Source organism: Sciurus carolinensis, chromosome 16 (genome assembly GCF_902686445.1).
Source record: "Sciurus carolinensis chromosome 16, mSciCar1.2, whole genome shotgun sequence".
In the NCBI taxonomy this organism is placed as follows: Eukaryota; Metazoa; Chordata; class Mammalia; order Rodentia; family Sciuridae; genus Sciurus; species Sciurus carolinensis.
Genome location: NC_062228.1, coordinates 67,440,905 through 67,465,840, shown reverse-complemented (window position 1 = coordinate 67,465,840; position 24,936 = coordinate 67,440,905). Strand labels below are relative to the sequence as shown.

General features: G+C 40.0%; 2 protein-coding genes and 1 long non-coding RNA gene across 3 annotated transcripts; 2 read left to right on the top strand and 1 right to left on the bottom strand.

The window, feature by feature from the left end:
* Positions 1 to 589: 589 nt before the first annotated feature.
* On the top strand, positions 590 to 2,574 carry LOC124966682 (GTP-binding protein 4-like). The gene is given in 2 exon segments (XM_047528231.1): positions 590 to 1,639; positions 1,642 to 2,574. Coding segments are annotated over 2 exon segments (1,902 nt in total). The 5' UTR covers positions 590 to 606; the 3' UTR covers positions 2,511 to 2,574.
* Positions 2,575 to 2,829: 255 nt separating this feature from the next.
* On the top strand, positions 2,830 to 4,989 carry LOC124966257 (vomeronasal type-1 receptor 1). The gene is made up of 2 exons (XM_047527289.1): positions 2,830 to 2,849; positions 3,975 to 4,989. The coding sequence occupies exons 1-2, from the start codon at positions 2,830 to 2,832 to the stop codon at positions 4,987 to 4,989; spliced, it is 1,035 nt and encodes a 344-aa protein (XP_047383245.1).
* Positions 4,990 to 5,020: 31 nt separating this feature from the next.
* Positions 5,021 to 23,404, bottom strand: LOC124966689 (uncharacterized). The gene is made up of 3 exons (XR_007105394.1): positions 23,135 to 23,404; positions 6,196 to 6,309; positions 5,021 to 5,194 (listed from the first exon to the last, which is right to left on the bottom strand). It is a non-coding gene; the product is annotated as an uncharacterized LOC124966689 (long non-coding RNA).
* Positions 23,405 to 24,936: the final 1,532 nt, after the last annotated feature.

Here is a 24,936-nt window from a genome sequence, read left to right as displayed (position 1 = left end):
ATGTTCAGCTGTGTGTGTGTGTGTGTGTGTGTGTGTGTGTGTGTGTGTTAAAGACACAGGCAGGATTTTAGTTTTATTTTTTGGTCTGAATAAACCACCAGACTGACACACAATAATCTCACTTTTTGTTCACTTCATATTTCATTTTATGGATTTTTAAGATCTTATTTTAACAGTTTAAAAATATATAAAATATTTACACTCGTACAAAGACAAAGCTATAACAAAAAAATTACAAAACTATAACAAAAATTCACAAACTTTCACCCCTTTCCTACTGTGATAACATTCTATCTGTTTACTTATATGTTTTCTATTTGATTAAAAATATATGGCATGCTTTGTATACTGCTCTGGACTTGAATTTTTCAATTAGGAATCTATCCTGAAGAAAAATCCATAGAAATCGGTTCTGATATTTAGAAACATATGCATTTCTGAAAAACTCTGAACAATGCAAACTTGAATCACAGAGCTTACTGACACACTAAAAATATCAGTGAGGGCGGAAATGCAGTGCGCAGATGATGGCGGAAGTCCCGCCTGCTCCCGACGGCGGAAGTCCGGTCTGTCTCGCCGGGTCTCCTCGTGCAACTCGCGGTCAGCATGGCGCACTATAACTTCAAGAAGATTACGGTGGTGCCGTCCGCCAAGGACTTCATTGACCTGACATTATCGAAGACTCAGCGAAAGACTCCAACAGTGATTCATAAACATTACCAAATTCATCGCATTAGACATTTTTATATGAGAAAAGTCAAATTTACTCAGCAGAATTACCATGACAGACTCTCACAGATTGTAACAGATTTTCCCAAATTGGATGATATCCATCCATTTTATGCAGATTTGATGAATATTCTCTATGACAAGGATCATTACAAGTTGGCTCTAGGACAGATTAATATAGCCAAAAATCTAGTGGACAATGTTGCTAAAGATTACGTACGGCTTATGAAATACGGCGATTCTCTCTACCGCTGTAAGCAGCTGAAGCGTGCTGCCCTCGGGCGCATGTGCACCATTATCAAGCGACAGAGGCAGAGTTTGGAGTATTTGGAACAAGTGCGTCAACATTTATCCCGTTTGCCAACCATTGACCCAAATACAAGGACTCTGCTTTTCTGTGGGTACCCAAATGTTGGGAAATCCAGCTTCATCAATAAGGTGACAAGAGCAGATGTGGATGTTCAGCCCTATGCATTTACCACCAAGTCTCTGTTTGTTGGGCACATGGATTATAAGTATCTGCGTTGGCAGGTTGTAGATACTCCAGGGATCTTGGATCATCCTTTGGAGGATCGGAACACCATCGAGATGCAGGCTATCACAGCCCTGGCCCACCTTCGAGCTGCGGTTCTATATGTCATGGACTTGTCTGAACAGTGTGGACACGGGCTGAAAGAACAATTATAACTCTTCCAGAATATCAGACCTCTCTTTATCAATAAGCCTCTTATAATTGTAGCAAACAAATGTGATGTGAAACGCATAGCTGAACTTCCTGAAGATGATCAGAAAATATTTGTAGACCTGCAGGCCAAAGGATTCCCTGTAATAAAGACCAGCACCCTGACTGAGGAAGGTGTTATTAAAGTTAAAACAGAGGCTTGTGATAGGCTTTTGGCTCACCGAGTGGAAAAAAAATGAAAGGAAATAAAGTGAATGAGGTGCTGAACAGATTGCATTTAGCTGTACCAAACAAGATAGATGATAAGGAGAGGCCCCCTTTCATCCCAGAAGGAGTAGTGGCACGCAGGAAGAGAATGGAAATTGGGGAGCCCAGGAAAAAAAGGGAACGAGATCTTGAACTGGAAATGGGAGATGATTATATTTTGGATCTTCAAAAATACTGGGATTTAATGAATTCATCTGAAAAATATGATAAGATACCAGAGATCTGGGAAGGCCATAATGTAGCTGATTATATTGATCCTGCCAAGATGAAGAAATTGGAAGAATTAGAAAAAGAAGAAGAGCTAAGAACAACTGCTGGGGAATATGATAGTGAATCTGAAAGTGAAGATGAGGAAATGGTGGAAATCAGACAGCTGGCAAAACAAATTAGAGAGAAAAAGAAGTTGAAAATCCTACAATCCAAGGAAAAGGATACACAGGGACCCAGGATGCCTCGAACTGCTAAGAAGGTTCAGCGGACAGATTTGGAGAATGAGATGCGTAGCCTTGGTGTTGACATGGACGATAAAGACAACGCCCACTATGCAGTCCAGGCAAGAAGATCTCGGAGTGTTACTAGGAAGAGAAAGCGGGAAGAATCTGTTCCTCCCTCTTCTATAGCCCGGAGTCGGAGTTGCTCTCGAACTCCACGTGATGTTTCTGGGCTCCGGGATGTCAAGATGGTGAAGAAAGCCAAGACCATGATGAAGAATGCTCAGAAGAAGATGAATCGCTTGGGGAAGAAAGGGGAGGCGGATAGGCATGTGTTTGATATGAAACCTAAGCACTTACTCTCTGGAAAGAGGAAAGCTGGTAAAAAGGACAGGAGATAGCATCCTTTTCAGTTGATGTGGTTTGGCTAGAATGCTGCTGTTTATTTCTTGGTTTAGGATGGGTTGGTTTTCATGAAATTGAAATCATGATCTAGTAACTGAAAAGACAGTGGAAATAACTAAAGTGGTTGTTTCTTTCCTGAAAACTGGATAACTATATAGAGGTGTGGGAAATTTTTATCACTTTGTAATACTATAAAGTTTTTGAGTGGATGGTGTTTTTGCATTTAATGGAGTGTCTGCTTCAGAGTCACCACATAAACTTCAGATGTCAAGTTTTCAACAACAAAAAATCACAAGACATACAAAGTAACACAGCATGGCCATTAAAGTAAAAAAGTAAATTGATAAAGCCATCCCTCATAGCCGACTTAGTAGATAATAGACTTTAAACAAACTGCTGGGAAAGATTTGCAGAAGTGGAAGGATTTACTGGTGTCATTAGGTTGTTTTGATGAAGAAAACACTTTTTTGCAAGAGGGAGATTTGGATCACCATTCCTGAGGTGCCCTTTTTTGAAGAAAGGCCTCCACTTGGTGGGCATAGACAGGGCTACCAGCCTTCCCCTGCAAGATGGGAAGCAGATCCACTTACAAGTGTGTTAGAACCCTGTGCTTAAAATACTCTCTTAAATTATTTTCTAGTCTTTTTGTACAATATATCATTGTAGTCTGTCTTCAACTATTTTACCTAAAATAATAAACCTTCAGAAGAAAATTAAAAAAAATCAGTGAAACAAAAAAAGAAGATAAAGACAAAAAATAAATGAATCTTGTGCATATCATTTTTTTTTTTTTTTGCAGTGCTGGGGATTGAATCCAGGGCCTTGTGCTTGCAAGGCAAGCACTCTACCAACTGAGCTATATCCCCAGCCCCATATGGAATATTTAATAAATATGTAATAAACAAATATAGCACTTACCTTTAAGTTCCTGGAATATACCTCCAGAAGCAAGTGTCAGAGAGTTGTAGCTTATGAATTACTGAGAAATCGTGAAGAGAGGGTTACATAAAATCAGATCGGGAGTTGTAACACTAATACAGAGGAGTCTGGCTCATACCATAAGGTAAAGGTGAACAGTAGGGATTTAAATTATGTCCTGTGTGACAACTTTTATACCCATCCAACTTGTTTCTGCTGAGTGAAGTTTTCGGCACTCATCTGGTCTTTCTTGCAGACAAAATACTCATCAATGAACAAAATTTGCGATACACTCAAAGACTTTCCTGACTCCTCAGTCATGGTGGAAGGATTCTGAGGCCACACTGATGGATCTGTGCAGAGAGCTCCACTCCCCTCAGCCACTGCAGAGGTCTGTGGCCACCTCATGCTCTCAGTCCTTCTCCCCTTGCAGGCAGAGCCCAAGCGATTTCCACTGCAGTTCTTCAGTGAGTCACGTCTGCACAAATAAGCATGCAGAGTCTATGCCCACTTAAAGTAAGGATGTGTGAGTGAAGACACAGAAAAGCACTGTGTGAGACATTCTGCTTCTTTCTCACTGATTCCTCTGACTTCTGTCAAAATCAACACCCTCTAGATGCTGATATAAAAATGGATGCTGGAAATTTGGAACTGGGATTTATCTTCCTCACTCAGACTGGAGTTGGGATCCTTGGAAATTCCTCCCTCCTTTGTTTATACAGCTTCTCCTTGCTCACTGGAAACAAGGCAAGACCCACAGACCTAATTCTCAGTCAACTGGCCATAGCCAACTGCTTGGTCCTGTTATTCAAAGGGATCCCTCAAACAATAGTGGCTTTTGGATGGAAATATTTCCTGGGTGATGCTGGATGTAAAGTTGTCTTCTATTTTCACAGAATGTCCACAGGGGTGTCCTTCAGCACTCTCTGCCTCCTCAATGGCTTCCAGGCCATTAAGCTCAACTCACATCTTTGTAGGTGGATCACGCTCAAGATTCAATCCCCAAAGTTCATCAGCTTCTGCTGTTTCCTCTCTTGGACCATGCATATCTTGATAAATTCATTTTTACCTTTAGTAGTAAATGGACCATTGAATAAGGAAAATCTCAGTACAGATAGGAATCATGGGTATTGTTCCTGGACAATGCAAGAAAGTGGTAGCCCATTATATACTGTCTTATACTTTTCCCCTGACTTGATGAGTCTGGTCCTCATGGCCTGGGCCAGTGGCTCCATGGTCCTGGTCCTGCACAGGCACAAGCAACGAGTCCAGCACATTCACAGCCATGTCCGCAGCCCCAGACCTTCCCATGAAGTCAGGGCCACACGCACCATCCTGATCCTGGTGAGCTCCTTTGTTTCCTTTTACTCAGTCTACACTGTACTGACCATGTGGATGACCCTAGCTGCAAACAGAGGCCAGTGGATCGTGAGCAGTTCTGTGCTGGTGGCCTCATGTTTCCCAGCACTCAGCCCCTTTGTGCTCCTCGTCAGTGACACACGTGTCTCTCAGTTTTGCTGTAGGGTGAGGACAAATTGTTTTTTGTGTTCTGGTTAGTGAGGTATGAATCTGTTTTCTTGGTAAATCATTCATTTAAATATTTTTTAACATCTTGCAACATGCTAGAATTTGTGATACCGGAACAAATAAGAGCAGTATTGTTCCCGTTCAAGTGAACCTGTCACACAGTGAATTTTACCAAGATTAGTAAATATACCTCTGTGAGGATCTTCAGAGGAGATGTTCAGGAAATTCTTAAACACTGTGAATAGAATAAAAATCTCTCAATTTGTGTCTTAAGATAGATGGAAGATGTTTTTTAAAAATATTTTTGAGTCATAATTTGATTCAATTTTTTTTTCATTTTCTGTGGTACTGGGGATTGATCCCAGGGGCTCTCTACTACTGAGCTACATTCCTTCTTTATTTTTTTTTTGTTTGAAACAGGGCCACACTAAGTTACTGAGGCTAGCCTTGAACTTGTGGTTCTCCTGTCTCTACCTCTTTAGTCACTGGAATAACGGTTTGCACTACCATGCCCAACTTGGGTCCAGTTCTTTCTTACAGAGGGGAAATTACTTTTAGTTATCCAACATTGGCTCAAGTAGTTGAGTGAAATCCTTTATGCTCAGAGTTTATAGCAATGGGGAGAGCATCAGAGTTAAGAACAGAACAAGGAAGGTGATAGAAAGTTCCAGGTGAACCCTTAGGACAACCATGTTTCTTTCACTTTTCCTCTTTAGCTTCCACATATGAGAGAAAACATGTGACCCTGATCTTCTGAGTTTGACATATTTGGCTTAACATAATGGTCTTTAGTTCTATTAATTTCCAGCAATGGGTTCTTTGCACATTCCATCTAAAAACTAAACAAATATCTACATTAAAAATTAGTCTGGTGGGTTATTGATATTGACCTATCTTTTCACATTGACCTTTCTCTTATTTTTAAAAAAAATTTCTTGGAGCCTTAGTTGATATTCCAGAAGGGATCTCATCTCTCTTTATCACTTAGTTTGCCATATTTTCTTTTGAATATTAGAATGGCACCCCAATAATCTCATAGCACTCACATTACTGTGACCTTTGCATGTGTTTACATAGTCATCAGAATTTATATTAGCTTTGACACATGTAATTGTACCTATTAGCACCTAAAAGGGTGAAATAGTATCAATCATTATTTTTTTGTTCTTATAACATTCAGTTGGAACATTTTAGCCTGATCATAACTAACTCACTTCAGATTGTGAAATTAGTTACCTTCAGATATCTGCATATTGTGTTGTGGCCTCCATGGGATCATGAGTTTGGGAATTATTGTGCTTCTTGAACATGGTGCTGGACCATTCAGAAGGGAAAGCAGCAGATGGAGAACTATGTGGGAAGGAGGAGGAAGGGATCATACAGTCAGAGCTGAGGTTCATTTCTAGTGCTTCACAATTGAAGACTGTAATCGGGTATCCATTCAGCAAAGAGATATTGGCAATGCATACTTGATTCGGCTGATTGAAATCATTTTATTCTGACCTTGGAGGTCCTTGTCAAGCCTGGGAAACCCAGTTCTCTCCCATTTGGCACATTACCTAATGCTGAGATCTCACATATCAAATGGAGTTAATCACTGTCTAGGAGGTTATGACTAGATGTGGATTCATCCTGCTTGTTTGGAACTTCACCATATACAAGAATTTCCCCATTCACATGAGGCATCTGTTTAGATTCAAGTCCTGCTGCTTGAAAATAAGATTTTTTTTCCTCTGGGTTCCTCAATGGGAGGGTTTTTCCTCCCTATTGTGGGTTTCAAGGATCCTCCCAGGAAGCAGCAGCATGTTTCTAATATGCAGAATGCTCTTCTACTTCTAACCAGAATCATGGCCTCACACTACTGCACTAACAACAACTGACAAATTTAAAGCCTTCCCTATGATCCAGTTTCTACTTAAGACATACCATTTTTTATCTTCACTCATTTAATTATTATTCTGACTGTGTGATTTCTGACACCAATGATAACTCAACCATCATTTCAGAATCACCCAAGAATCTGGATACAGAGGCACATACCTGTAATTCCAGCAACTCGGGAGGCTGAGGCAGAAGGATTGCAAGTTCAAGTCAGCCTGAGCAACTTAGAAAGTTCTCACAAAATAAACAAACAAAATAAGTTATCACAAAATTTAAAAAAAGAGAGAGCTCTGGAAGTATCTCAGTGGTAGAGAGTCCCTGGGTTTGATTCCCAGTGCCACACACACACATACACACACACACACACAAAAAAAAAAAAAAAAATGCTTGGGCCCTGTCCCACTGAAGTAATGTGAGGCCCTGGTGGTCTTGTTTCTCCAGTGATTCTGATGCACCTCCAAAGTCTGAGAACATTCTGATGCAATAGAAAGAAGTGCCAAAATTAAGGAAATATCCAGTGTAAGACACAACAATTTAAGATCTGGTAATTCTGCTAAGAAGAAAGATAATACCAAAAGGAGAGTAAGCTGCTCTTGAGCAGAAACCTGTCCATCCAGCAGACTGAACAGCATTGAAACCAAATAACCTAATGACTTGTCAAATTAAAAAAAAAAAACATACACATTTCAAATATATATGGATTAACTATTTTCTTGTATGCTGTTGTGAGATAATGAAATAATCTAAATAAAAATGAGTGAAATAATTGTCATTTCGGCATTGATATTACCATAAAAGAATTTGCACTTTTTACATACTGTCTATATATTGTAAATAACTTGAAATATAATTTCACTTACATATCAAAAATATTTAAAGGCTTAAAAATAATAAGTATGCTCTAAAACCAAGGTGAAAACTTTAAATATAAAAATATGTTTAAAAAGTTACATGTTCAGTGGATGATGACACATAATGGGGGGTGGGAGGGATTAGTGTTAGGGTTATGGTTAGGGTTAGGGAGGGGGACAAGAATGGAGGAAGGAAGGACTGTATAGAGGGAAAAGAGGGGTGGGAGGGGTAGGGGGGAAGGGAAAAAATAACAGAATGAATCAAACAACATTACCCTATGTAAATTTATGATTACACAAATGGTATGCCTTTACGCCATGTACAAACAGAGAAACAACACGTATCCCATTTGTTTACAATAAAAAAAGAAAAAAAGAATGCTTTATTATAAGACTATATTATACATTTATATAATATATATCCCATTTGATTAAATGATGACTGGATATAGAGTTGACAGGTATTTCATTAAAGACTATAAATGCTTAATATTAAAAAAAACTGCCAGCAAATAATTAAATAAATTGCTAATCAACACATTAAAAAAAAAGCTACATGTTCAACTCTTCATTAGTTATTACTACTGAGAAGAAATCAAGATCTGATATCATAAAGTAAGGCAAAAAGAGCCCTTTGCTGGTTTGGTGTAATTTTAGTTGGAATTTTTATTTTTAAAATGACTTAATTTTAATTATGTGGATATAATAATAATAAAATCATCTGCTATAATGAAGTATCATTTCAGAGAGTACTAACTTTTCAGTTTGTGTTCCATCTATTCAGATTTTAGAAACTATGGAGTATTTTCTTCTTACCTAATCCTTTGCTTTTACAAAGGGAAAAGCTTTAATTTTACTAAGGATTTGAGATCCTTCCCAGATATATAGCCACATAATTACAAAACATAGTGTCCCATGCTGACCAGGAACCAGTCAGGGAGACAAGTGCATCACTACTCAGCTCAAAAATCAAAATGAGGTGGGCACAGTGGCACCTGCCTGTAATCCCAATGACTGAAGAGACTGAGGTAGGAGGATATTGAGTTCAGAGCCAGCCTCAGCAATATAGCAAGGCCCTAAGCAACTCAGCAAGACCCTGTCTCTAACAAAATATTAAAAAGGGCTGAGGATGAACCTGGTTTCAAACCATGGTACAAAAAAAAAAAAAGAAAGAAAGAAAAAAAAAAGAAAAAGAAAAAAGAAAGAAAAGGAAAGGAAAAAAGAAAAATGACTCAGGATCTTATGATCTTATCAGTCTTACTCTCCTTTAAAATGTTAAATCCTGGGTCACAACTGGACACTTTTAAGTAGAGTAATCTCTTCTGCACATGCTCCAGTGGGAGAAATTTTGACAAGTCTGACATATTTAACATGACTGATATTTTACATTTTAACCAAATGTGTCCGGTTGAAAGTTGGGTATTGCAAAAGCAGAACCTGACAGAAGGCTCAACAGCAGGAGGTTCACTGGGGGTAGATTTCCAGAGGAAACTGAAACAGAGTGAGCACCGCCCCAGAATTAGCCCCTGCCTGCTCCAAAAGGGAGCCCTGAAGCACAGAGGTAGGAGGATATTGAGTTCAGAGCCAGCCTCAGCAATATAGCAAGGCCCTAAGCAACTCAGCAAGACCCTGTCTCTAACAAAATATTAAAAAGGGCTGCCACACTGCCAGTCATACCTCAAGACAAAGGAGTGACCCTTCTTCTACTCCAGGTCATGAAGTCAGTCTCTAGATATTTCAAAACTCCCTGCATTTTTTTCAAAAATGTTGGACTTACCTGCAACTTCAGAAATCCAAATGTGGGACATTTTTGTGTTATTTCTGAAAATTAATTTTTCTCCTGTTGGGAAATCCAGATGGCATAGTTGTGACCATTCTAAACATCAATTCACCAATGAACAAAAATATGCCATCCCCCCTGCTAATTAGTCCTATTGTAATAGAGGTCCACTTTATGCTTCAAGTGTAAACTTCGCTGCTCAACCTCAAATGACTTACTTTAAAACTGACAAGATTTTCTTTTCTCTTTCCCCATTTCTTCTTCCCTTTACTCCTCTCCCTCACAATAGGGGAAACCAGACTAACATTTTTCCAGTTCCAGGCTAAGCTATTATGTCCTTCACTGCCCAGAAGAATGTCACTGTCCACAAGAATAAAGAAATGCCAAGCCTGGGAGCAACCAGAGCAATGACCCTCTCAAGGACACTGGTGTACACTAATTAATTATACTTGCTGATATTTGGATCCCATTCCTTGTATTACTCTTTTAAAAGCCCTGTGTTGGCTGCTGCCATGTGGAGGATGCCAGGGCCCACAGAGGAGCCTGGTGGCACATGGTTACCCAGCTGATGTGTCCAGGCCTTCAGGAGGTTCAGGGATCATGTTCAGCATGGGACAGCAATGGCCATCACAACCACAGCAAGGAAGAGAGTGGGGAGAGCTGCCAAGGTCCCAGTGGAGGCTCTAAGTGCCCAGAAAGCAGTTCAGGAGTTGATGACAGTGGGGTGGGCAGTTCCTTTGCAAGACAACATGAGCAAGATATAGAATATGTTACAGAAAGTTGGAGCTGACATCACACAAGAAAAATGGTTTGAAATGAATACAGATTCTTCTCTCAAAGCCATGAAAGAAAAAATTGAGCATATTTGCAAAATACAAGAATAAAGATAGAATATTCGATGCAAATATTTTCAGCAATTTCTGCCTTTGATGATGTGCAGGAAGCTGAGGGACAAGAAATAAACTAATATGTTTCAAAAGCAGAGAAATCTTTTTTCCCTCCAAGCTAGAATTGTTCAGTACAAGAATGTTAAATATAATAAAAATTTATGAGTATCAGGTACTTGGGAGAGTACCATGAAAGACTTTTTATCAGTGAACAAAATAAAGTGAATAAAATGACTGAGTTCCAGGAAAAGAAAATATGAGGGAAACGCAACAGTAAGAGGCAGCAGTTGTCAAAAAGTCACTTCAATCCCTGTTATACTGATGACTCTAAAGAAAAAGTTCAAACCTAAGTTATATAATACAAATATAACAGCGACACTAAACAAAAATTTGAATTCTTTTTAATTTTCTAGATGGATATGGAATTTTATTTTTTATTATTTTTATTAGATTTTATTTTTTTATTTTTATTTATTTATTTTTTTTGCGGTGCTGGGGATTGAACCCAGGGCCTTGTGCTTGCAAGGCAAGCACTCTACCAGCTGAGCTATCTCCCCAGCCCCAGCTTTTAATTTTTTACAGACTGCATTTTGATTCATTGTACACAAATGGGGTACATCATTTCATTTCTATGGTTGTACATGATGTAGATTCATAACATTCATGTAATCATACTGTACATAGGGTAATGATGTCTGTCTCTTTCCACCATTTTTCATACCCCCCTCCCTCTCATTTCCTTCTACATATTCTAAAGTTTTCTCATTAGTTTCTTATTCTCCACCCCTCTCCCCCATTTTATATCATTCTCCACTTATCTGGGAAAACATTTGGCCTTTGGTTTTTTGGGCTTGGCTTATTTTACTTTGTATGATATTCTCCAATTCCACCCATTTATTTGCAAATGCCATAATATTATTATTCTTTATGGCTGAATAGTATTCAGTTGTGTATATATACCAGAGTTTCTTTATCCATTCATCTGTTGAAGGGCATCTAGGTTAGTTCCACAATCTAGCTATTGTGAACTGAGCTGTTATAAACATTGATGTGGCTGTGTTATTGTAGTTTGCTGATTTTAGGTCCTTTGGGTATAAATCGAGGAGAGGGATAACTGGGTCAAAAGGTGGGTCCATTCCAAGTTTTCTTAGGATTCTCCATACTGCTTTCCAGAGTGGCTGCACCAATTTGCAACTCCACCAGCAATGTGAAAGTGTGCCTTTTTCCCCACATCCACACCAACATCTATTATTGTTTGTGTTCTTGATAATAGCCATTCTAATTGGAGTAAGATGAAATCTTAGAGTTGTTTTAATTTGCATTTCTCTAATTACTAGAAATGTTGAACACTTTTTCATATATTTATTAATTGTCTGTGTGTCTTCTTCTGTAAATTGTCCAGTTCCTTGGCCCATTTATTGATTGGGTTCTTTGTATTTTTGGTGCAAAGTTTTTTAAGTTCCTTATAAATTTTGGAGATAAGTGCTCTTCCTGAAGTGCACGTGGAAACGATTTTCTCCAACTCTGTAGGCTCTCTCTTCACATTCTTGATTGTACAGAACATTAAAGAAAGAAATTGAAGAAAACCTTTGAAGATGGAAAGATCTCCCATGTTCTTGGATAGGAAGAATTAACATTGTCAAAATGGTCATGCTACCAAAAGTGCTATACAGATTCAATACAATTCCAATTAAAATCCAATGACATTCCTTGTAGAAATAGAGAAAGCAGTCATGAAATTCATCTGGAAGAACAAGAGACCTTGAATAGCCAAAACAATCCTGAATAGAAAAAGTGAAACAGGAGGTATCACAATTCCAGATATTAAACTATACTACAGAGCAATAGTAACAAAAACAGCATGGTATTGGCACCAAAATAGACAGGCAGATCAATGGTACAGAATAGAAGACACAGAGACAAAACCACATAAATACAGTCACTTCATACTAGACAAAGGAGCCAAAAACATACAAGGGAGAAAAGATATCCTGTTTAACAAATGGTGCTGGCAAAACTGGAAATCCATATGCAGTAAAATGAAATTAAACCTCTATCTCTCACCCTGCACAAAACTCAACTCAAAATGGATCAAAGACATAGGAATTAGACCAGAGACCCTGCACCTAATAGAAGACAAAGTAGGTTTGAATCTTCATCATTTTGGCTTCATCATTTGGCTTTGTCAGTCTTCCTCAACAAGACTCCCAAAGCACAAGAACTAAAAAGTTTTTTCTTGTTGGGGTGTCCGGGACCCCAGACCCTTTTAGGCTGTTCATTAAAGATGGCGGCTGGCAAATTGCCAGTAAGGTTCCAGTAAGGCTCGTATTGTGAAAAACAAATGGCATCATATACGGAAATTTCTATGATTGGTTTGCACCTATGCATGCTCTGTGCATGATCACCTTGTGCCCCAGGTAACTTACTATATTGTCCACGCTTTTCCCTCATGGACAGTGCTCTGATTGGCTGATGTTGTGTATATATGCTTTGCTGTAGCCCTTAGAGAGGAAGAAGAAAACAAAGGAGAATAGAAGAAGTAGGATGGACTCCTTTTAACAATAAAGCCTTGAACGAGGATACATGTCGGGTCTCTCTGCGGGCAGGGAAATGTGATATTTCGTCCCGAAACCCAGGAACCTTCTTCTTGTATATATGTAAGTATTATTGAAATGTTCATGTAAGTATTGTAAAAAGGGGGAAAATTAAAAGGAGAAAAGGCAGCCTTGACGTTCGCGGTTTTGCGACTATCCGGACCAAGTGAAAAGCGGTCCAGTAAACTGAAAGTGGTGCGCAAAAGGCGGCCATTAGTCAACCCGGACCAAGGGGAAGGCAGTCCAGTAAACTGAAAGCGGTATGCGAAAGGCGACCACAGTAAATTAAACCATGGGTTCTGAGGTGTCTAGAGTTCGCATGGAAGGCCCATTAAAGACTTTATTAAAGGCTAATGGAACACCTCTAAAAGCTTCCTCAGCTAGGAAGTTTCTAAAAACTGTAGAAGATAAAGCCCCTTGGTTTTTAGATGAGGGATTATTAAATATCCCTCAGTGGGACCATTTGGGAAAGGACCTACAACAGGCTCATGAACAAACAAAGTTACCTACCGGCACCATAGCCATATGGATGCTGGTTAGAGGTTGTCTCATGTCTTCTAAGGATAAATTTAAACAATCTTTAGAGGAGGGGGAAAAGGTTTTAGAGGAAGTGAAAGAGTTAAGGTCGATTTCTCGCTCATCGCATGAGTCGGAGAATGACTCGGAGAATGACTCAGGAGGGGAACTTTCCGATGAGGAAATGGAACGCAGGGTGGAACAATTGAATTTGAAGAAAGTGGCTAAGCCTATAGCGCCACCTCCTGCCTATAACCTTAATTACCACAAGTCTGTTAATCTGGGTCCTCAGAGTCAAGTATCCCAAGGATGGAAAGAATTAAATAGTACAGACCCCTCATGCTTTCCTGTCTTTGAGGATCAACAAACTCAACAAAGATTCCATCAAAGTTTAGATTTTAAAATTATAAAACAATTAAAAGAAGCAGTTAGTACTTATGGCCCACAAGCTGCATTTACTATATCCCTGGTGGAAACAGTTGCAGGGCTTAATTTAGTACCCCGTGATTGGGAAAGTTTGGCCAGAGCTACTATTTCTGGTGGTCAATATTTGATGTGGAAAACAGCTTGGCAAGAAAACTGTCTAGATACTGCCAGGCGTAATGCAGCTGCGGGCAATCCTGGTTGGAATGTAGATATGCTAACGGGACAAGGAAATTATGATAATATACAGGCACAAATCCAATACCCACCAGGAGTCTATCCACAGATTGCCGCTGCTGCCACTAGAGCATGGAAGACCTTACAGGGAGCAGGCGATTTGCAAGGTCAACTATCTAAAGTAATACAAGGACCCAATGAACCTTTTGCTGATTTTGTTGATTGACTTATTCAAACAGCTTCTTGTATCTTTGGAGCTGCTGAGCAAGCAATGCCTTTAATTAAACAATTGGCATATGAACAAGTCAACAAATGGTGTAAAGAGACAATTAGGCCATGGAAAAATAAAGATTTGTCTTCTTATCTTAAGGTTTGTAAGGATATTAATGATGTAGTAATTCAAGGTCAAGCTTTGGCCTCAGCCTTATTACAGGGATCTGGTAAAACACCTACAAATGGATCACCACCAGGGGCTTGTTTCTCCTGTGGTCAAATGGGCCATAAAAAACCTAATTGTCCTAAATCGGGAGGTCAAACGAATAAATCCGGGACTGTGTCCCTGATGTAGAAAGGGTAATCATTGGTCCAGTGTTTGTCAATCAGTAAAAGACAAGGATGGAAACTATTTGGGTCCTAATCCTAGCCTCTCAAAAAACAGGAAAATGGGACCACCCCGGGGCCCGCAACAAATGTACGGGGTTATACAACAAGTACCAAGAACATGGTATCCTCCAAAAGAACAGGGCATCTTACATTCCTACCACTTCTGCTGCCACTCCTTACTTCATTAGCCTACAAACCTACATCCTAAAACATCAGCACCCTTTCTTCATAGGACATATAAGGGCACATTCTAACCTTTCTGGACCATTAACAAAAGGAAATAATATAGCAGATTTGGCTACACATACAAAATTCATTTTTTCTGTAGAAGAACAAGCAAAAACATTTCATGATAATTTTCATGTTAATTCTACGACGTTAAGTAGAAAATTTCAAATACCTAAGACACTTTCCCAACAAATAGTTAAAAATTGTCAACAATGTGCGCCACTAATTCCAGTTCAATCTTTTGGAGTAAATCCTCGTGGTTTGTAACCTAATCATATTTGGCAAATGGATGTCACCCATATTCCAGAATTTGGTAATCTTAAATATGTCCATGTTTCTGTAGATACCTACTCAGGAGTTATTATGGCCTCCCCACGTACCGGAGAAAAGGTTCAAGATGTTATACAACATTGTTTAAAAACATTCTCCTCCTGGGGCACTCCAAAAACATAAAAACTGATAACGGTCCAGCGTACACTTCTAAAAGTTTTCAGCAATTTGCCAAAACCTTTAATATTCAATTGGTGACAGGTATTCCTTACAATCCACAAGGACAAGGAATCATTGAAAGAACTCATTTGATACTCAAAAATTATTTACAAAAACAAAAAGGGGGAATAGGGGCATCCTTCAGATTCCCTAAAAATAAACTAAACTTAGTCCTCTTTATTTTAAATTTTTTAACCTTAGACAATGATGGGCGTTCAGCTGCTGACTGCCATTGTTCCCCTGATAATTCTCCAAAACAATATGTAATGTGGAAAGACATTTTAACAGGAACATGGAAGGGTCCAGACCCTGTCCTACGATGGGTCCGGGGTTTGGTTTGTGTTTTTCCGCAGGGTCAACAAGTTCCTGTGTGGGTGCCAGAGCGATTGAGTCGACCAGTACCTTCCCCACCAATTCAGGATAGTACAGCAACTACAAAACCTCAGGATGACTCCATATAAGGTAGGTAAGGTAAGTACATTTCTGTTATTAATCCCATTAGTCACAGGACAATTCATGTGGGGCATTCTTAAAGCTTGGCCATATCCTCTACCTTTAACTAACACTTCTAAAATATATCCTGTAATATTTTCTACTAATGAAACTACAGGATTTCCCTCAGTGCCATTTGAATCTTCAGAAGAATCAGTTAATTGGACTTTTATTATAAATTTAGAGGGAACTTTATGTTTTGGACCTTCTCCTCGTGTCCTCTTAAAGAATTATATGGTGGGTTTTATGCTAAGTAAAGATAATAGAAGAATTGAAGACATACCCACCTCTTACTCTGATGGTTGGGGAGATACACTTGTTTTACAAGGCATTACACCTAGAATTACTGAAGGCATATGCTCTCAGCAGTCTTGGTCTTTTCATTGTGAAAGCCGACAGCCACATTGGCCTCATATATGGTTTTCCTGTATTGATTGGTATCTAGTGCACTGTGTGTCTTCCTTCTCCTATAGAGGACCAGGAACTAATGAAAATTCCACCTGGTTTGGCAATAAATTCACTACCCAAAATTTTAACATATTAGCTGGCCCTCAAAATCCTTTTTCTATTTGGTCTTTATGTGGCAGCATTGCCTGTGTCAATTTAGCACTTTTGACCTTTTTATATGGAGGACAAATATGATATACAAATTATAGCTATAATACACTAGTGGATTATGGGAAGATCATGTTAAAGTTAATTGGGATAATGATGATCGGAAAAATATTAGTTTTGCTCCCACACCGGTTTGTGTTATTCCTCCATTTTTATTCCTTGTTATTAATCTTACCTCCGCTGATAATGCTACCAGTATAAATTGCTCTCTTAGTTCATGTTTTATTTCTCAATGCTGGAATGCCACCAAGTATAATACAGCAGCCCTACTACGGATTCCTCAGTAAATTCCAGTTCAGGTTGACCTTGGTTCCCCTCATACCGCAGTGACAGTTCGCCAAAAAAGAGACTTTGGAATAAGAGCTGCCATTATCGTTGCTATAGCTGCTTCTGCTGCAGTGGCCACTATGGCTGCCATTGCTCTTGCTACTTCAGTTCCTACAGCACAGACTCTTAATGATCTCTCTTCTGCGAATGCGCAAGCTCTACACACTCAAAATCAGCTGAACGGACAACTCAAAACTGGATTTATGATACTTAATCAACGGGTGGACTTCTCCAAGAACAACTTGATATTGTTGAACAAGTAATAGTAATGAGATGTACTTATTCTACTATAGGACTTTGTGTTACGGAACTTTCCTATGATAACCTTTCTTATGCCACGAATTGTTCTAAACAATTGTCATATATGTTAACTAATCAATGGACTCATGAATTTGATAACTTAACTCAAACTTTACATAATCAGATTATTGCTATTAATAAGACTAAAGTGCATATTCCTGTTATTACTACTTCCATGAATAATTTCACAGATAAACTTCTTTCTTGGGGCAAAAAAATGGGTGGGTACACTAGCTCTTGGTATAATATGTATGATTTTCTTTTTCATTCTTTATAAAAGGTTGTGCCAATCTGATAAACGCCATCAACAACATACGGAAATGGTAAAGCAAGCCATGACAGCCATAGAGTCTGGCAGTTCCCCTACAATTTGGCTAAGTATACTGGACCGGTAGTCAAAGACGGGTAAGATCCGTGGAAATGCATACCAACCTAAGACAGGGTTCTGACGCCTAGAGGTCAGAATTCCAATGATGGGTAAGGATGTAATTTGCCATGGACAACCTAAGACAGGCACGGTCCCTTGCCAATTCTTTAAGAAAAAAGGGGGAACTGTCAGGTGTTCGGGACCCCAGGCCCTTTTAGGCTGTTCATTAAAGATGGCGGCTGGCAAATTGCCAGTAAGGTTCCAGTAAGGCTCGTATTGTGAAAAACAAATGGCATCATATACGGAAATTTCTGATTGGTTTGCACCTATGCATGCTCTGTGCATGATCACCTTGTGCCCCAGGTAACTTACTATATTGTCCACGCTTTTCCCTCATGGACAGTGCTCTGATTGGCTGATGTTGTGTATATATGCTTTGCTGTAGCCCTTAGAGAGGAAGAAGAAAACAAAGGAGAATAGAAGAAGTAGGATGGACTCCTTTTAACAATAAAGCCTTGAACCAGGATACATGTCGGGTCTCTCTGCGGGCAGGGAAACGTGATATTTTCTAACCAAAAATTTGAATATTATTCAGTAGTTGTCATTTCGTTAAACACAAAAATCCCTGTTAACCACCAAATGAACAGTTTTAGAAATAGCAATTACAGCGTTGTACACATCAAACTTCCAGCCCTCTGGCAGTAAGTGACTTCTTTTCCCTAACACTTTCAATCACGTTATAATAAATATTATTCACTTTAAAAAATAAATTCTCTGTGTTCCTCCTGCAGAGAGAATCATGACTTCTGGATTTCTCTTTTGCTAGCTTTTGCTGGATTTCCTTTTTCTCAAAACCTTGTGCTCATTATTGGCAATGGCAACAAGGTCCAAGCTTTCATTATCTCTGTATTGAAATGCTGAGGTCTGCCACACTTGGATATTTAATAGATTCTAAAACTATGTTCAAAAGTGAGACTCAGGGGCTGGGGAGATAGCTCAGTCGGTAGAGTGCTTGCCTTGCATGCACAAGGCCCTGGGTTCGATCCCCAGCACCAAAAACAAAAAAAGTGAGACTCTAATGTTCCCTTCTAAGCTCCTCCATCTCTTCCACCACGGGATTAACTTTCCAGCTTCAGTCCCCCTGTAACTGAAAAGAAGCAAGATAATATTCATTACGTAGGTCTAGATTTTGAACAAACTCATTTTATGTATGCATGATAATGTGGCACTATGATCGCCCACCGCCCGCAGGCGGTGGGCAATCACAACACGTATGCTTTTCTTGATCACAGGAACCAAAAAGGCTTTATTCCACAAGTCTCCGACTTATATTGAGAACATCAGCCTATCAGAGAGTAGACTACCAGGAAAGTCAGCCTATCAAGGAACAGTCTCCAGGCAGATACCAGGATCGCCTCATGTACAACAGCCAACCAGAGTTACTTCCTAAAACTTGTTTATGAGTGCAGCTATGTCTGGCCACGGTGTGGCTCTGGGGCCCTCAGAGCCCGCCCCTGACATCTCCCCCTTATTCTTTAAATAAAGAAAAGACGACTTGGGACCATGCCTGTCTTAGGTTGTCCATGGCAAATTACATCCTTACCTGTCATTGGAATTCTGACCTCCAGGCGTCAGAACCCTGTCTGAGGTTGGTATGCATTTCCACGGATCTTACCCGTCTTTGACTACTGGTCCAGCATGCTTAGCCATACTTGGGGGGATGTGCCTGTCTCAATATCTGTCAAAGCCAGTACTATAGCCCATTGATGATGTCGGGCATCTTGGCAAGCTCTGATTTGGCTGCGTATAACATAGGCTATCCCTAAGCAGATAATAATCAGAACAGCTACTGTTCCATCCCACTGTTTACAAAGAGAACATCTCGGATACCGATGCAACTTCAACCCTGGTGGCATTGACTCTGAGTATTTCAGCTCATAGCTGACTGGTTAAATTATCAAACGTAGATGACCAATTACCAGTAAGGTAGACAGAGATTTTTAGATAACATAACCACAGAGCTAAGGTTATTATAAGCAATAGGGGTGACACACACTGCTCTTAAAGGATAAACACATCCCAGTCCCAAAAGTTCTTGCAAGATATCCACTTGTTCTTGTAGTAAGTCCACTCTTTGATTTACAAGGAGTATGCCTGCTGTTAGATGTTGGTTTAGGGTCTCTTTAGTCTGTAAGGCTGCAGCTGTATTTTTGGCCAAGTGATTGATTGCTGTTGCTGTAGGTATGGCAGTTGCTAGTGCTGCTGTTGCAGAAACCACTATTGCAGTGACCATAACCACTGTGATGCCAAATTCTCTCCTGTTTCTTGATAGTAACACTGGCAATTCCACATCTGTAACAGAGACTGGGACTGGTAGGAAGGTAGGAACACACATTAAGACTGCCGGCGGGAACCTAGAAGCATTCCAACATTGAGAGAGATAGCATAAATCTGAAGTACAATTGAGAGAAGCAGTTGTTTCGTTAGTTCAGAAACATAAAAGGGGGAAACACACAAACTGGGGTAGGTGGAAAGGTACATAATTGAACTGTTCCTCCTAAGAGACTGAAAAGAGGTTGTAAGTTAGTTCAAGGGGGGAAAGGCTACAAGCATCATGGTCATCAGGAGTCTGAGTTACTTGTTGCTAGCATTGGCACTGGTCGAGTTAGTCGCTCAGGAACCCAAATAGGCGATGTTTTATCCTGTGGAAACACACAAACCGAGCCGCGGCTCCAGTAAAGCACTGGGTCCGGGCCGTTCCACTGTCCTGTAAGAACATCCTTCCATTTTACCGTCACTCTATCATGTTGTTTATGATTGCCATGTCTCTCAGCGGCAGAGAGACCCTCATTATCCAGAGTTAAAAAATTTAAAATAAAGAGGCAAAGAGAAAGTTTATCTTTAGGGGACCTGAAGGTCTCCCCTATTCCCCCTTTTTGTTTATAAAGAGTATTTTTGAGGGTGAGATGTGCACGTTCAACAATACCTTGTCCTTGTGGGTTATAAGGTATACCTGTGGTTAGAGTTATTTCAAATTTAATGAGAAATTGGTTCTTACCAAATTTAGTTTTTAAAGAAAAATTTAGACTCTATAACGTAGTACAATACTCTAACAGTTGCTTAACCATAATTGTATAAACCCTTATTTTTAAGACTAATTGTTCTAAAGAATAAAACTTAATAGACACAAAGTTAAGAGTAAATTAGTGTTTCTAAGAAATCCTTGTTATTTTACCATGTCATTTTACCATATAGATTAAACTTTGGTTTAATAAACTTTGGTTTATATTACATTAGTATTTCACCTTAGGAAAAACCTTAAATAGCTTTAAATGTTTCACATACATACAACCAACTTAGTTACATGCAAACTTGTTGAAACTTGCCCTTTACTTACATAGACTTTCTTAGCATTTACTTAGACCCTCATTTATTTCATCACACAAGCACTTTCTTACCCAGAAACATTTCCTTTTCCCTTTTATTAAATATATTCCATACCCAGAACCTTTTATTTTCTCTTTCCTATTGACCCCTTTTTGTTCACATTCTGAAACAACTCTTACGAAATTTCTGAATTTAGATAAATTACTCTATTTTAATAAGATTAAATATTTTGTTGTTTATAGTACTCTAATTGAAACACAGTTGAAACTTTTGGGACCCTTTGTATACAGAATTGCACTTGTTAGGAAGGACATAACTTTTAGTAACCTTGTTTTTAGTTTAGTGATGACACAAAACAATTTTCTGTACAAACACATTTGAGTAATCCCATGCATGTCAATTCTAATTCACTTATTTTCTTAAAAAAAAACCCAAGATATTAGACAAGTGTCCTGAACAGTATTTGCCAGCTTTTTCTTGTTGGAGGAAAGTCCTAGAAAAATTGATGTTAGACATTTTATAAACATCAACATTTTATTAGTTTGACCACCTAGAGACTTGCAAGTTATTTTCAAGACATTTTACTTTTCTTAGTTTACCCAATTTGAATTGAACCTTTAAATCACGTGAATTAAAAGTATCTGGATCCATTTTTAAATTTTAACTTTAGGAGTGCTCAGTTTTGATACAGACAAAACATGACATCGGACAACACAACATACAAATAACACAAAATCAAAGGCCTTGAAACTTTATAGGTGAATCTCCATTGCAATGTAAGAGATGTTCAAAACTCTAGTTGAGTAAAAAAAAATAGAACTGATCAAAAAGGTCATGAGCTCAAAAAAAAAAAAATGTAGAATTCAGAAAAAACAAGAGTCCTGGAAAAATGTTATGGCCGTTAATTACTTTAGTAAAGCACCATAAAATTTACTTGTGCTGGAGTTGAGGTAAGACTTTTTGCTCTCTCTTTTTTTTTTTTTTTTTTTTGGGGGGGGGGGGTTTGAGACCAGTCTCCTACTGAGCCTTCAGGCTTTCTCTATTTACATTTCAATGTAAGCCTTGACTGAGATTTGGATCTGAAAGGAGCTAAAATTTTCCAGCAGAAACTTGATGCCTAGGGCATTTTAACCCTTAATCCTGGTTAGTAATCAATTCAGGTTTGGAAGCAGAAAATTATTAAACAATTATCTCCCAATACTTGTGGGGCCTGGGGCTACTATATCATACTCCTTACTAGGACATGCCACTGATGGTTGGGCTGGTTACTCCCTCAACACCAACATATGTGGGACCTCATGGCAAGAGGACTAGGTGGACTGGGTGGGGCGAAGTTGGAGGAGGAGAAGGAATTAGCATAAGGAATCCCTTTCCATCTGCCTGCTCCCTTGCGGAAGCTGTGTGCCAATATCTTTGGTAGCCACAATCCACCTTCCCATGGAGCCATCTTTCATCCCTGCACATGCCAATTTGTTATCAGTAGTCATTCCTTCCCAAACTAACATTTTAACATTTACCGGGAAGGCCCTACAGGGAGGGGGAGGTTAGAGTTTGTGAGTTTCTGGAAGGAGATGCAATGGGGAGGAGCCCACTGTTCTTTAGGTGACGGCTCTTTGGGGAGAAACTTGGAGCGCCCTTTAACGTAGGGCAGACTCCTAATGGGGGACCCTCCCCTAAACTGATTTCCCTCTTCCTAACAAGTTGTTCCTCACACCCAGTTTCATTTTCCTTGTCTGTCTCTGATCTTATTGACGCCCTTTCTGATGCTTTAGACCTTTCCTCTTTTATTTTCTCCAAAACCTCTTCCCCTTGTTTTATTGCCTCTCTGCATTTGGTATTAGGAGTATCTAAACACCCTCTAACTAACATCCATATGGCCATGGTTCCCAGGGGTAATGGTTTTACTCTCTCTGTCGCTCTCAAATCCTCCCCTAGAAGCTCCCATTGAGGGATATTCAGTAATCCCTCGTCCAAGAACCATGGCATAATATCTTCCACTGTGCGTAAAAAGTTTCGGGCTGTTTTAGTTTCAAGAGGAATTCCATTGGCCCGGAGCAAATCCTTTAAGGGACCTTCCATGCGCATTCGTGACATTTCAGTGCCCATATTTCTCTATTAAACTAACAATGCAAAGTACTTTAACTAGCAAAACAAAAGCGAAAGCACTTACAAACACTCAATCTCCCTCGCTTATCCTGCGAACTTTAACTCGTCGCTTCCCACGAACTTTAACTCCTCACTTTTCCCGTGAACTTTACCTGTGAACTTTAATTTGTCGCTTTTCCTGCGAACTTTAACTCGTCACTTTTCCCACAAACTTTAACTCCGTTGCTTCCTGCCAACTTTAACTCCGTTGCTTCCTTCGAACTTTAACTCCGTCGCTCCCCGCGAACTTTAGCTTGTCGCTTCCCGTGAACTTTAACTCTGTCGCTTATCCAGCGAACTTTAACTCGTCACTTATCCAGCAAACTTTAACTTGTGGCTTATCGAGCAAACTTTAACTTGTCGCTTACCCTGCAAACTTTAACTCGTCGCTTACCCTGCGAACTTTAACTCATCGCTTACCCAGCGAACTTTAACCTGGCCAGACTGTACTTTACTTTCCCTGTATTTACCTGATCAGTTTCTTCTTTATAACTCAAGGGTCCCAGGTTTCGGCACCACTTATGATCGCCCACCGCCCGCAGGCGGTGGGCAATCACAACACGTACGCTTTTCTTGATCACAGGAACCAAAAAGGCTTTATTCCACAAGTCTCCGACTTATATTGAGAACATCAGCCTATCAGAGAGTAGACTACCAGGAAAGTCAGCCTATCAAGGAACAGTCTCCAGGCAGATACCAGGATCGCCTCATGTACAACAGCCAACCAGAGTTACTTCCTAAAACTTGTTTATGAGTGCAGCTATGTCTGGCAAGCTGCCAGGCGCCATCTTAGAGATCAGGCCACGGTGTGGCTCTGGGGCCCTCAGAGCCCGCCCCTGACATGGCACCCCTTTCGGGGCAAGTGGAGAGTGGAAATTCTACCACCCAATTGGCCAGTGAAGGCACGGAATGGGCACCCCAGCCACTACTTCCTATGGCATCATAGGCACAGTCGTCCTCGAAGTTCTGAATTCTGCTTTTGCAGCAGAATTCTGTAGGAATTCCTGTGGGCAGAAGGCACAGCGAAATGGCCCAGTCCATGCAAGGAGGCGAGGGATCATGCTCAGGTGCCTAGAGATTGAACTCAGGCCTCCCAGGTGGAGGCAAGCTTGAAGGAACTCAGGGCTTCCCACAAACTATGCCCCCAGTCCTGAAATAGGTCTTAAAACCCCTCTGGTATAGAGGGAAGAGGCCCTGGGAGTGAGAAACAGGGATGGCAGTGAGGAAGCTCTGTGCTCGCCCTGAGCAGTATTTGGCATCCTCTGGTTCTCATACGACCTTCAGTGCTTTTCAAAGGTGGGCATTGCTAGTTCTGGAGCCTGCTTCTTGGGTTCACCTTCAGGCTTTACCAATGTCTGGCGGTGAGCTAGTGTGCTGAATCCAGACTGTTAGTCTTCAGTTTCCTCCATTATAAAATGAGGTTGATCACTGTGCTTTCTCAGTGGGGTCCTGTCAAGAGCTGACTTTGATGAATTTGATGAGAAGCATTGATCACTGTGCTTTCTCAGTGGGGTCCTGTCAAGAGCTGACTTTGATGAATTTGATGAGAAGCATTGATCACTGTGCTTTCTCAGTGGGGTCCTGTCAAGAGCTGACTTTGATGACTTGAATGAAAAGCACTGAATGCACTGCAGCACACCCAGGGAATAGGGTAATGATGGTTGTAGACATTTGTTAATGTGAATTCTAGAGTCCAAGGAGGACTCTGCCCTGGTCTTGTCCTGTGAGCACTTTGAGTTCAAGAGAAACGGAACTTCTTAGAAGCCTCATGTCCACACTGTGTGCATGGATCGATCCTTGGAAGTTGGCAGCTGACCCGAGACTTCTGGCTGTGCCCCTCCCAGTGCTGCGACCTTGAGCGAGTCCATCACTACCATGGTCATTCATTTTGGGGGGTTTAGAACCTAAACAGTAG